The sequence below is a fragment of the Rhinoderma darwinii genome, chromosome 3 (assembly GCF_050947455.1).
Source record: "Rhinoderma darwinii isolate aRhiDar2 chromosome 3, aRhiDar2.hap1, whole genome shotgun sequence".
Lineage (NCBI taxonomy): Eukaryota > Metazoa > Chordata > Amphibia > Anura > Rhinodermatidae > Rhinoderma > Rhinoderma darwinii.
This window is the reverse complement of record NC_134689.1, coordinates 201658061-201670456: the sequence shown is the minus strand read 5'-3', so window position 1 is coordinate 201670456 and position 12396 is coordinate 201658061. Positions and strand designations below refer to the sequence as shown.

The 12396-nt window shown below is 38.9% G+C and overlaps 1 protein-coding gene across 1 annotated transcript in view; it reads left to right on the top strand.

Annotated features, from left to right (window-relative positions):
* CPNE8 (copine 8) overlaps window positions 1–12396 on the top strand; it is a 424222-nt gene that overhangs the window by 391389 nt on the left and 20437 nt on the right. The window contains exons 16-17 of the mRNA XM_075857239.1: window positions 1961–2088; window positions 11706–11808. Coding sequence (XP_075713354.1) covers window positions 1961–2088; window positions 11706–11808 — 231 coding nt within the window. The remainder of the gene's footprint in view (window positions 1–1960; window positions 2089–11705; window positions 11809–12396) is intronic.

Here is a 12396-nt window from a genome sequence, read left to right as displayed (position 1 = left end):
ACTTTCACCATTCTACTGAACACGTTGTAGGTTTTATGTGATACACGACATTCGGAATGTCTGATGAAGGTCGCATTCGACCCAACAGCGTTGAAAAGATTAAGAAACGCATATACAAACGTAATTGAGAGTTTTGATTTTTTTTTTACATGTTCTTCTTTTACTTCCTGGAAACTTTACATCCTGTACTAAGTTTTGTCCAAAGAAGATCACCCCTTAACACCTTCCCGATATAAGGCGCACGCCGGGTGGGGGAATATGAAGCGGGCTCACGGGCTGAGCCCGCTCCATAAAGCGAGTGTGTCGGCTGTGTGCTACAGCCGACACTTCCGGGTAACGAGCGGCGTCCCGTTCGAGCGCGATCCTGTTTGTTTAACCTGTTAAATGCCACGGTCAATAGCGATTGTGGCATTTGAATGACTAAAAACAGTAGACGACCCCCTGTAACATCCCAACGACCCCCCTGCAGCGATATCGGTGGGTTCCGTTGGTTGGCATGACAGCCTGGGGGCCTTATGAAGTCCCCCAGGTCCGCCATCTTTGTACTCCCCTTCATAGGAGACTGTCAGAATCACAATATACTGCAATACATTAGTATTTCAGTATATTGTGCAAGCGATCTAACGATCGCTGGTTAAAATCCCCTAGGGGGACAAGTAAAAAAGAGTAATTGACGCGTCCGTAAAAGTCCGAACTATTACAATATATAATTATTTAGTTATTTAGTCCGCACCGCGAGCAGCGTAAAAAAAATAACAAATTAAAAACATCAGAATTGCTGTAACGTGTCTCAGTGCATGCCGGAGAATACAAAACTAACAGCATAATATGTGTATAATATATAATATATAATCGTTAATAATTTAAAGCAATTTAAACCCCTGAGGACGCTCCCCTGTATTTACAGGGGTGCAGAAACGCGTGGGACGTTTGCTTACCTGTGGTTTAACAGACCATTGTTATAATTGTTGGGGTCCTCTGTGAATGTCTAAAGCATTGCATGTTCGTTATCAGTGCATATAGGACATCTGAATGAGTCTTGGTGATTTTGTATCGCTATGGCAAATAAACTAGTAGTGTGAATCACTACACCTGTCTAGTGTTGCATGATATAAAAGTCTACCAAATTTTACTTATTTATCTCAGACACTTTATCAGGGATCTATGATCTGTTTTGCCAACGCCTATACTCAGATTGTTGGGCATTAGTGCCCTATTTTTTAGAATTATACCAATAAAATATTTTTAAACGTTTATATAGGCAGTATTTCATATTTAATAATTTAAACGTACACCACTTACACTGATTTTTTGGAATTTAATACTCTCAGAATATGGCTACAAAACTCAAATTTTATTTTTAACAATCAGTTTTTTCCTTGTAAAAGTAGCAAAACATAAAGAAAACTATATAAATTTGGTATCAACGTAATCGTATTGACCCGCAGAATAAAGTTAACATGCAGTTTTTACTGCACGGTGAACGCCGTAAAAGCAAAACCACCCAAAAGATTGAGGAATTGCTGTTTTTTTTCTATTCCACCCCACATACATTTTTTTTTTGTTTCCCACTACATTATAAGGTACAAAAAATGGTGCTATGAAAATCTAAAACTCGTCCCGCAAAAGACAAGCCCTCATATGGCAATATTGATGGAAAAATAAAAAAAGTTATGGCTTTTGGAAGGTGGGGAGGAAAAAACAAAAGTGAAAATCTGAAAAATGTCTGCGGAGGGAAGGGGTTAAAATAAAATTAAATGAATCACTAAGATCTAACCTTTTAAGAGAAACATAATTTAATGAAAAGTAAAGTCTGGATTCACAGAGTAATTGAAGATGCACTAAAGAAGATGGGGTTTCTTGTTCTCCTTTATTTTTTCTCTATCCTTGTTACCCCTTCCCAAACATGACTTTTTATGTAGAAAAATATATGTATACATGTATTCTCTTTGTACCGCAGAATGGCAATCCACAAAACCCATATTGTCATGGAATCGATGGAGTGATGGAAGCGTATTACAGAAGCTTGAAAAGTGTACAGCTATATGGACCAACAAATTTTGCTCCAGTTATTAATCATGTAGCAAGGTAATGCAGTTTTTCTTTCCAGATCATTGCTAGTCAGTCAGAAATATTTTTCTATGATTTTAATGAAAGACAAAGAAAAACGCTGTGCTATACTGATTTTCTGTTCAGGTTAAAGGGGTACCTCACTTGGCACCCCTTACTATTAGTAATAATGAACAGTATGATCCAATATGAAGGATGGCAACTCAGGCTTTAGCGTGCTCAGTTTTAGGGTTTCAATCCTTAATAATAACAAGGTAATTCAATGTAATAAAGTACGTTGCAACTTTTGTTTCTTATGCAAAAACGTTGTTTATTTCTTTATAGTAATTCAATTGACAATAAATACATGAAGATTGTTCGCATGATTTAACATCACCCATAGTGGCAGAAAGTCCATAGAACATCCAGATGAGTTTTTATCCCATTAAGTTTATGGTTCTGTGCAGAGACTCAACGAGGAGGAAAGATTGACGTCTTGCTACGCCGTTGCAATGTTTCGGTGGTCTGCCCCCTTTCTTAAGTATGCTCAGTGAATCCCACCACCAGTTTAAATAGTCATAAGTTGATTATATTACGTGTTACTTCTAAAAACATAGATTAAAATATACATGAGTTGGATGGAATTGCCGAGTGAAGATAGAAGCGTATAACTTTTTATTTTCAATGAGCGAGATGTGTTTCTACATATGTTCTTGATAACCTTTATGCTGTATGGCATATATCTTAAGTATTGTAAGCTGAAGCAAAATATGTCTACCCTAGAGCGGGCTAAGACGATCTACACAACAGATCAGAAAATTCACTGAAGTGATAAATGAGTAAAATGTATAACTTTTATTTCATAGCTATCTAAAAACAGGGGTACAATCACCACTGTGAAAAGCCCAACCGTGTATTTTAAAAACGTATTAAACAAATACTCCAAGTCCTAATTCGTTTGCGAACCCTCTATGACTGGGTATATAAACAGAGATAACAATTATGGAATCAGCGTTTCAACATTGGTGTAACAGTGGTTTAAACTGTTTTGGGGGCAGTAGGGGGCAGTGGCATTGTTGTGTATCCTTAACATCAGGAGATCTAGGTGCGGTTAACTGCAGGCTCCGGTGTGTTTTAGGGTCTAAACCACTGTTACACCAATGTTGAAACGCTGATTCCATAATTGTTATCTCTGTTTATATACCCAGTCATAGAGGGTTCGCAAACTAATTAGGACTTGGAGTATTTGTTTAATACGTTTTTAAAATACACGGTTGGGCTTTTCACAGTGGTGATTGTACCCCTGTTTTTAGATAGCTATGAAATAAAAGTTATACATTTTACTCATTTATCACATCAGTGAATTTACAATTTTTCATATTTGTGGGAGCACAATATATATCGTTTAAATACAGTGAATTAACACAACAGATCAGAACAACAGATGGTTTTCACGCGCCACGCACAGACCAATACAAGTCTATGGGGCAGTACAGACAGTCCGTGCTTTTTGCGCAGCGTTTGTCAGCTGCGCAAAAAATGCGACATGTTCAATATCTCCGCGTATTTCGCGCATCACGCACCCATTGAAGTCAATGGGTGCGTGAAAACCACGCAGGTCGCACGGAAGCACTTCCGTGCGAACCGACTGAAACAGCGCTCCAGCTGTCAAAAGGATGAATGTAAACAGAAAAGCACCACGTGCTTTTCTGTTTCCAAACATCCAAACGGAGTGTCTTTTTAGATGAGTGAACCCGGACAACCTAACCGAACTTCACCGGGTTCGGCCGAACTCGTTTTGGCCGAACCCGGCAAATAAATTTCCGGTACGCGACGTCAGGAGATAGTCACTGTCCAGGGTGCTGAAAGAGTTAAACTGTTTCAGCACCATGGACAGTGACTTCCGATCCCAATATACATGAACCTGTAAAAAAAAAACGAAGTTCTGACTTACCGATAACTCCCGGCTTCTTCCTCCAGTCTGACCTCCCGGGATGACAATTCAGTCCAAGTGACAGCTCCAGCCAATCACAGGCCAAGCACAGGCTGCAGCGGTCACATGGACTGCCGCGTCATCCAGGGAGGTGGGGCCCGATGTCAAGAGAGGCGCGTCACCAAGGACGCGTCACCAAGGCAACGGCCGGGAGGGAAGTTCTCGGTAAGTACGAACTTTTTATTTTTTTTTAACAGGTTGCTGTATATTGTGTTCGGCATTCACTGTCGAGGGTGCTGAAAGAGTTACTGCCGATCAGTTAGCTCTTTCAGCACCTTGGACAGTGACGGGCGTCGACTAGCCTCATCTCTATGATGGCGGCTGCGCGAAAATCACGCAGCCACGCATCATACACGGATGACACACGCAGCTGTCAAATGGTTTTTGCGCGCGCAAAACGCTGCGTTGTTTGCGCGCACAAAAACGCAACGTTCGTCTGAATCTGCCCTTAACCTGATAAATCAATGTTTTTGGTAGAAGTGATATTTCTACATAGCAAATAATTTACTTGTTAGGGTATGTGCACACATAGTGTTTTCAGACGTTTTTCGGGCCATAAACGTCCCGAAAAACGTCTGAAAAATTTGAAGCAGAACGCCTAGAAACATCTGCCCATTGATTTCAAAGGGAAATACGGCGTTCTGTTCCGATTCCGACGGGGTGTTGTTTTACGCCTCATTTTCGAAAAACGATGTGTAAAAAGACGCCCGCAAAAAAGAAGTGCATGTCACTTCTTGAGACGTTTTTTGAGCCGTTTTTCATTGACTCTATAGAAAAACAGCCCCAAAAACGGCTGTAAAAACGCAGCGAAAAACGCAAGTTGCTTAAAAAAAGTCTCAAAATCAGGAGCTGTTTACCCTTGAAAACAGCTCTGTATTTTCAGATGTTTTTGATTTTGTGTGTGCACATCCTCTTAGTGCAGTAAATGGGTAAAAAACAGACCCAAAAATTAGGACATACATGCCGCTCATTCTGTGTAAATGAATCATTAATTGAAAGGGACTTGTTCAAAATAATAGCAGTGAGGAGTTAAATTGGTGAAGTCATTCATTCTGTGGAGTAACAGGTGTCAATTTTGGCCCTTATTTAAAAAAAGCTAAAAAAAGCTATGTAAGGGCTTGTTTTTTGCGGGACGGGTTGTAGTTTTTATTGGTACTATTTGCGACTTTTTGATCACTTTTTATTGTATATTTTGAGAGGGGTGGTGACCAAAAAATAGTTATTTTGGTATGGTTTTTCATTTATTTTTATTGCAATCTTCACCGTGCGGGAAAAATAACAGTATAGTTTTATAGATTGGGTCGTGAAGAACGCAGTGATACCAAATATGTGTACTTTTTTTTAACGTTTTCATTTTTTTCCTATAATAAAATACTTATTATAGGGGAAAAACAACTTTTATTTTTACAATTTTGTACACACCAGTAAGCGAACAACATCTTGGTTACAGACAAACAGGATTGAGGTAATGGAGTGACCAGCCCAATCTCCTGACCTCAATCCCATAGAGAACTTTTGGGGTGACAAAAAAAATGTGGTTCATGAGACAAAACCCAAAAATGCAGAAGAACTGTGGAATGTAGTCCAATCTTCCTGGACTGGAATACCTGCTCAGAGATGCCAGAAGTTGGTCAACTCCATGCAACACAGATGTCAAGCAGTTCTCAGAAACAATGGTTATGCCACTAAATATTAGTTCAGTAAAGTGAATCTGAAACATTTTTTCAGTTTATACATTAAATTCTTGAGTTTTCAAAGAAAAACGCTGGCACTACTATTTGTTTTTATATTCCTAATGCCTAATATTCCTTTTTCTTTACTTTCTGTAAAGAATTAACACAAACTGGATATATTTTGTTTTGATTTGTAATTGAACGTGTAGTATTTCCAGTGCATTTGCATTTAGGCAAATAAGTTGTTATAATGATTTTGCGCTTTATTTCCTTTTTTTAAACTCACTGCTATTTTGTTTAACACTACTTTATGTTGAAGTTGAAAATTTCATTAAGACCTTAAGGCTAAATGGATTCTAATGTAGAAATCAGTAAGACTTCTCTTTGGAGAAAAAAAAAACAAAACTGATTGAGCAATGTGGTTGCAAACTGCTGTTTGGACACACAACAAGCCTCAAAAGGAAGGGTGCGGAATTGGATTTTTTGAGTCCAGATTTTATGTAACCGTTTTCGGACACCATGTTGCATTGCCCTGAGGTATTAGTACAGTGTAAACCCAGAGAAGTGAACCCATTTTGGAAATGACACTGCTCAAAGAATTCATCTAGGGCTGTAGTGAGCATTTTGACATCAAGAGTATTTGCAACATCCATTGCAAACTAATATATGCAAGAGTGAAAATTGCTATTTTTTCACAGATATTTCAATTTAGTGCCAAATATGTTGTGTAAAGCTTGTGCCACTGGAGACACACACACACCCCATAAATAGTTAAGCCAGTTATTCCGAGTACGGTAATACACCATATGTGGTCATAAACTGCTGATAGGCTTTGAAGTATTCCCATTTGGCTTTTGGAGTGCGGATTTTGCTTGGTAGTAGTTTTGTTTGAGTTATTACTGGTATTTCAGTTTATAATGTGGTGGCATATGTAAGCTTTGCGAAATATATCAGAGCATAATAAGGTGGTATCATAATGGGGGAAATAAATAAAAAATTAACAAAATATGAATGTGTGGTTTGCTATGAAACAATCCTTTAAACACAGGCCAGTTTTTTCAGGGCAGGTGTCACCCTTTTGAGACATATTCTGGACCATTTTTGGGTCCTTCCCTTCTTTGCAGTTTTGGGGACTTTCCTGGGAAAGTGTTGCCCTAGTACAATACAGGCAACCTCGCTTCCTGCAGAGATTATGACATTTTGGGGCAGTTCTCCATAGGCCATTCCCCTCCTTGTTCCCAAATATTAGGGCCTTGATAACCACTTCTTGAAACTGTAGGAATGTTACAGTCTGGCCTGCACATTGGGATAGCAAGTAAGCATTCTACAATGCCATCTGTACGATGTGCACGGACAGCGTATTGTACCATGGGACATGGCTTTGTGGTAAATCGGGGAATTGTACAAAATATCCGCTCTCCAGTATTGCCTAATCTTGGACTTCTTCACTAGCCACCTATGCAGCACAAGGCCCTAAAATATCATAATCTCCGCTGCATCTACGGGGTCCACTTGTGTGCTCTAGTAAATGATGACTTGGGGTTTTAATAGGTTTCATCTTGGGGTAAATGCAATTTATTTATTTATTTTTATTACTTTTTATTTAATTTTTGGAGTGGAGGGGTGACCAAAAAACAACTCTGACATAGTTTTTTAGTTATTTTTTTAGCGCATTCACAACACAGGATAACTAATGTAATAGTTTTATCTTTTGGGTCGTTACGAATGCAGTGATATGAATTATTTATAGTTTTTTTATGTTTTACTACTTTTACACAATAAAAAAAAACTTTTTTCTAAATAAAATTAAGTTTTGGCATCGCTTTCTGTTGATGGAGCTGTGAGGGGGCTTGCTTTTCTGTGGGATGAGCTGTAGTTTTTATTGCTATAATTTTGGGGTAAATGGGATTTTAAAAAAAAGTTCAGAACTTTTTATTTCATTTTTATGGAGCTAAAAAGAAGCAATTCTGCCATTGTTTTTTATTTATTCAGGTCATTACGAACATGTCAATACAATTTATGTATAGTTAAAACAGGGAAAAAAAGGCAATTTTTCTTTTTTTATTACTTGAAACTTTTATTTTTCAAAAACAATTTTATTTTACTTTTTTTTTTTAAAGTCCCACGTAATACGCATTGTGTGCATTCAGCCTTATCGGACAGAGGTTAAAGGCTATGGCCACCTTTGGGTGGTTCTTTTTTTTTTCTTCAATGTTTGTATTTCACTATAAAAATTACTTTTGTAATTATCTATTATTAAAAAATGTTGTGCCGTTTAGCTTCTGTAGATTCTATGTCTAACTGTATTTAGAAGGTGCAGAATCCCGTTCACGGCTTGATAAGCAGCGGCACCTGTGTGGTCAACACAAAGAACTGGCACATGGTTTAATAATTTCAAGAACTGTACAAGTACTAGGGGACATTCTTTACGTGTGAATGAAAGGCGATTCAGACATCAATATAGGAAAGGGTTCTTTACAGTTAGTGTAGTTAAAATATGCACTTCCCTACCACCAGAGGTAGCAATGACAGATAATTTGACAGCATTCAAAAAAAGGCTAGATGCTTATCTAATGACAAATAGCATTGAGAGTTATAAATAATTTAGTATTGAATGTTGTATAATTGATCAGAGAAATGTTGAACTTGGTGGATATGTGTCCTTTTTTTAGCCTAAGTAAATATGCAACTATGTATGTGGCCCTTTGGGTTGTGGTCTGATGTGTTATATAGGTATATTATTATTATTATTATTATTATTATTATTAAATTTTACAATACTTGAAACAACTTGACTGCACAAAACGGATTTCCATTAGACTCATGTGGCTTCTAAAACCAGTTTTCATAGAAATGCAGATAATAATAATCTTTATATAGCGCCAACATATTATGCAGCACTTTACAATTTAGAGGTAATATAAACAGACAATATCAGACATTACATAGTGACAAAGCTGATTTACAATTCATACAGGAGGATTTAGGACTCTGCTCGTCAGAGCTGACAATCTATGAGGAAGTAAGGGAGACACAAAGTGTAAAAGTGTTTGTTCAGTACAATGGTCCAGCCATCTTTTATACACATGAGGTGGTACACATAAAGCTGCATGAGCCGGTCACCAGCCACTATCCGTGTATGACGGACATGAACTACAGTACGGTGCAAGGAGTGTGAGGGAATTTTATTCTGATGACTAATGGGGCCAAGGAAAGGAGTCAGATTAGGGAATGTTATAGGCCTGTCTAAAAATATGTGTTTTCAGGGCACGTTTAAAACTGTGGATATTGGGAAATAATTTGATTGTCTGTGGTAGCACATTCCAGAGGACTGGTGCAGCACAAGAAAAATCTTGGAGATGGGAGTGGGAGGTTCTGATTATGGTGAATTTTAATGTAAGGTCGTTGGCAGAACGTAGAGTGCGAGTAGGCTGGTAGACAGAGATAAGGGAGGAGATGTAAGGAGGTGCAGCACTGTGGAGGGCTTTGTGGGTGAGAGTAATAAGTTTGAATTTAATTCTGAAGGGGGTGGGCAACCAGTGTAGTGATTGGCACAGGGTAGAGTTGTTGGTGTAGCGGTTGGTCAGAAAGATGAGCCTGGCTGAGGGGAGAGTTTAGTGAGGCGAAGACCAACTAATAATGAGTTACAGTAGTCGAGACGAGAGTGAATCAGAGCAAGAATAAGAGTTTTGGCTGTTTCCCCAGTAAGAAAAGGGCGGATTCTGGAGATATTTTTTGAGGTGAAAATGACAGGAGCGTGTAAGTGATTGACTGTGTAAAGTAAGAGAAATATCGGAATCAAAACTAACCCCGAGACAGCGGGCGTGCTGCCTAGGAGTTATGGTAGTGCCACACACTGAGATGAAGACATCAGGTTTGGGTAGGTTAGTAGATGGTGGTAACACAAGGAGCTCAGTTTTAGAAAGATTCAGTTTCAGATAGAGAGAGGACATGATGTTAGAGACAGCGGACAGACAATCACTGCTGTTTTGTATTACACCGGGGGTGATGTCATGGGAAGAGGCATATAATTGGGTGTCATTAGCGTAGAGATGGTACTGGAAGCCAAATCTGCTGATAGTTTGTCCAATAGGCGCTGAGTAGAGAGAAAAGCGGAGCGGACCTTGGATTGATCCCTGAGGAACCCCGATAGCAAGTGGAAGAGGAGAAGAAGTGGAACCAGCAAATGACACACTGAACGAGCGGTCAGAGAGTTTGGAGGAAAACCAAGAGAGATTTGTGTCTTTAAGGCCAATAGAGTAGGAGTTTGTGGTCTACAGTGTCAAAGGCTGCAGAGAGATCCGATTTAGCTGCCAAGAGATCATTTGAGACTTTAGTAAGGGCAGTCTCTGTGGAGTGTAGAGTGCGGAAACCAGATTGTAAGTGGTCTAGAATTGAGTTAGCAGAGAGATAGTGGATAAGGCGAGAGTAGACCAAGCGTTCTAGGAGTTTGGAGATGAAGAGCAGATTAGAGACTGGTCGGTAGTTAGCAGCGCTGGATGGGTCAAGAGTTGTTTTTTTCAGTAATGGGTTTATGATGGCATGTTTAAAAGAGGAGGGAAAGATACCAGAAGAAAGAGAGAGGTTAAAAATTTTAGTCAGGTGACTGGTGACAACTGGGGAGAGGGACTGGGTGAGGTGTCAGGGGATAGGATCACTAGGACAGGTAGTGGGACGAGAAGAAGAGAGGAGCTTTGAATAGTTAAAGCGGGTCTGTCACCTCAATATTCAGCCCTAGGTAAAGCCAGCATATCACAGGAAAAGGTACGTACTCCCACTAGCCAAAACGGCACAAAAAAATAATGTATAGATTGGCTAATAGGAGCGATCAAAGTATACATCGGACTCATAGTTATGAGTCCAATATATTCATAAGAATAGCACTCTGTCTGCCTCCTCCGCCCCTCTCTGCATAAACAGCTGGCCGTCAATCATTGTGAAGAGGGTGGAGGAGGTATGACTAGTGCTCTCCTTAAGCTATTCATCTGCATTTCTATGAAACACTGGTTTTTGAAGTCACCTGAGTCAAATGGTTGATTGTTGATTATCTGGGAGGGAAGTAATTTCACAAACTGACTTGTTGCAATGGTGACATCCTATTACAGTACGACGCTCAAATTCAGTGAGCTCTTTAGAACGACCCATTCTCTCACAGATGTTTGTAACGGTAAACTGCATGGCAAGGCACCTCATTTTATACACCTGTGACAATGGGACTGAATGAAACACCTGAATTCAATGATTAAGAGGTGTGTCCCAATAATTTTGTCCATATAGTGTATGATTGGCATATGTGCCAGGAAAATCGGAGGACATATGCCGAATATACACATACTATAGGGCTCCACTCACTGATAACAAAAACAAGGTAAGAACATACAATGAATTCTAATGGTAATTCTAACGGAAGCGATGTTTTCCGTTTGGACTCTCGTTCATTTCTTCCTCTGACGGAAGAGAGCTAAACGGAGCTTAACGGTACTGTGAAATGAGCCTTACTAATAATAGTTGGAACTTTTATATTGAAATTGTTGCAATGCTTTGTCAGAATATGTGGTTCAAGCAATCTAATATTACATGAGATAAACGAGGTGACCCATGTTACTATAACTCAAATTTGTTGCAGATTTTTGGTGAAGATTCTGCACTAAAAATCAGTAACAAATTACAGCACAGTATATGTGAATGGTTTTCAATACCCCACTCACATGTAGCAGAAAAAATTAGTGTGGATTTCAGGGCCTGCTACTAATTTTTGTACATCCACAGCATACCTATTAATTTGCTGATTTGCCGCAGATACTTACAGCAACTGTATAGGGGTGAAAATGTAACACCTGTGGATTATTCCCTAAATTCTTACCCATCCCAACTCTGCCTTACGCTATTTTTTTGCCTCTGATATTAACCCGTCTGAAATATTGATTTCGAATTTGTGCTTGTTTTCTGAGGCTGATAGTAACGATAGTTGTTTTCACTCTTTTCTGCAGATATGCTGCCTCAATAAAGGATGGCTCCCAGTACTTTATTCTGCTGATCATTACAGATGGCGTTATCTCTGACATGGCTCAGGCAAAGGAAGCAATAGTCAATGTAAGTGATTTTCACACACTCTTGCCAGCTTCCCATTCAGTATCGATTGAACTATCTGCTTGATTTGCTTCATTTTAATACATAATCCAGCTTTTAACTTTTGGCCCTCAACTTTTGTAATTAGCTGAATAAAAAAATGTGCTGTTACCGTTTCATTTTCCTCCATTTAAGATAATTAAAGCCTACAGCAATCTGTGATATGGTAATAATGAGTAACTATGAAATCCGTAATGTTACATGATATTGCACATATTCACACATTTAAATTGTTTTTATTTTTAAATCAATGTTACATTTCTCCCAGTGAACACTTTATTGCTGTCCTTACATTAGTAGTTGTGACTTCTGTACTAATTTCAGTGCCATGATACCCAGTTTTATCAAACTAATTAGTTCGTCATTCTGTATGTCTGCACTTCTATATGCGTTCTTTAACTAACTTCCCACTAGGGTTTTGTAAAAGTCTGTTGACTCCTCTCCTCATATTACACCATGCTCATAAGGAGAAATCCTGATTACAATAGCAGGGACATACCCTATAGAATGGGGAACATATAGGGGTATGGCAGCTTTCGGATGTCAGTCTGG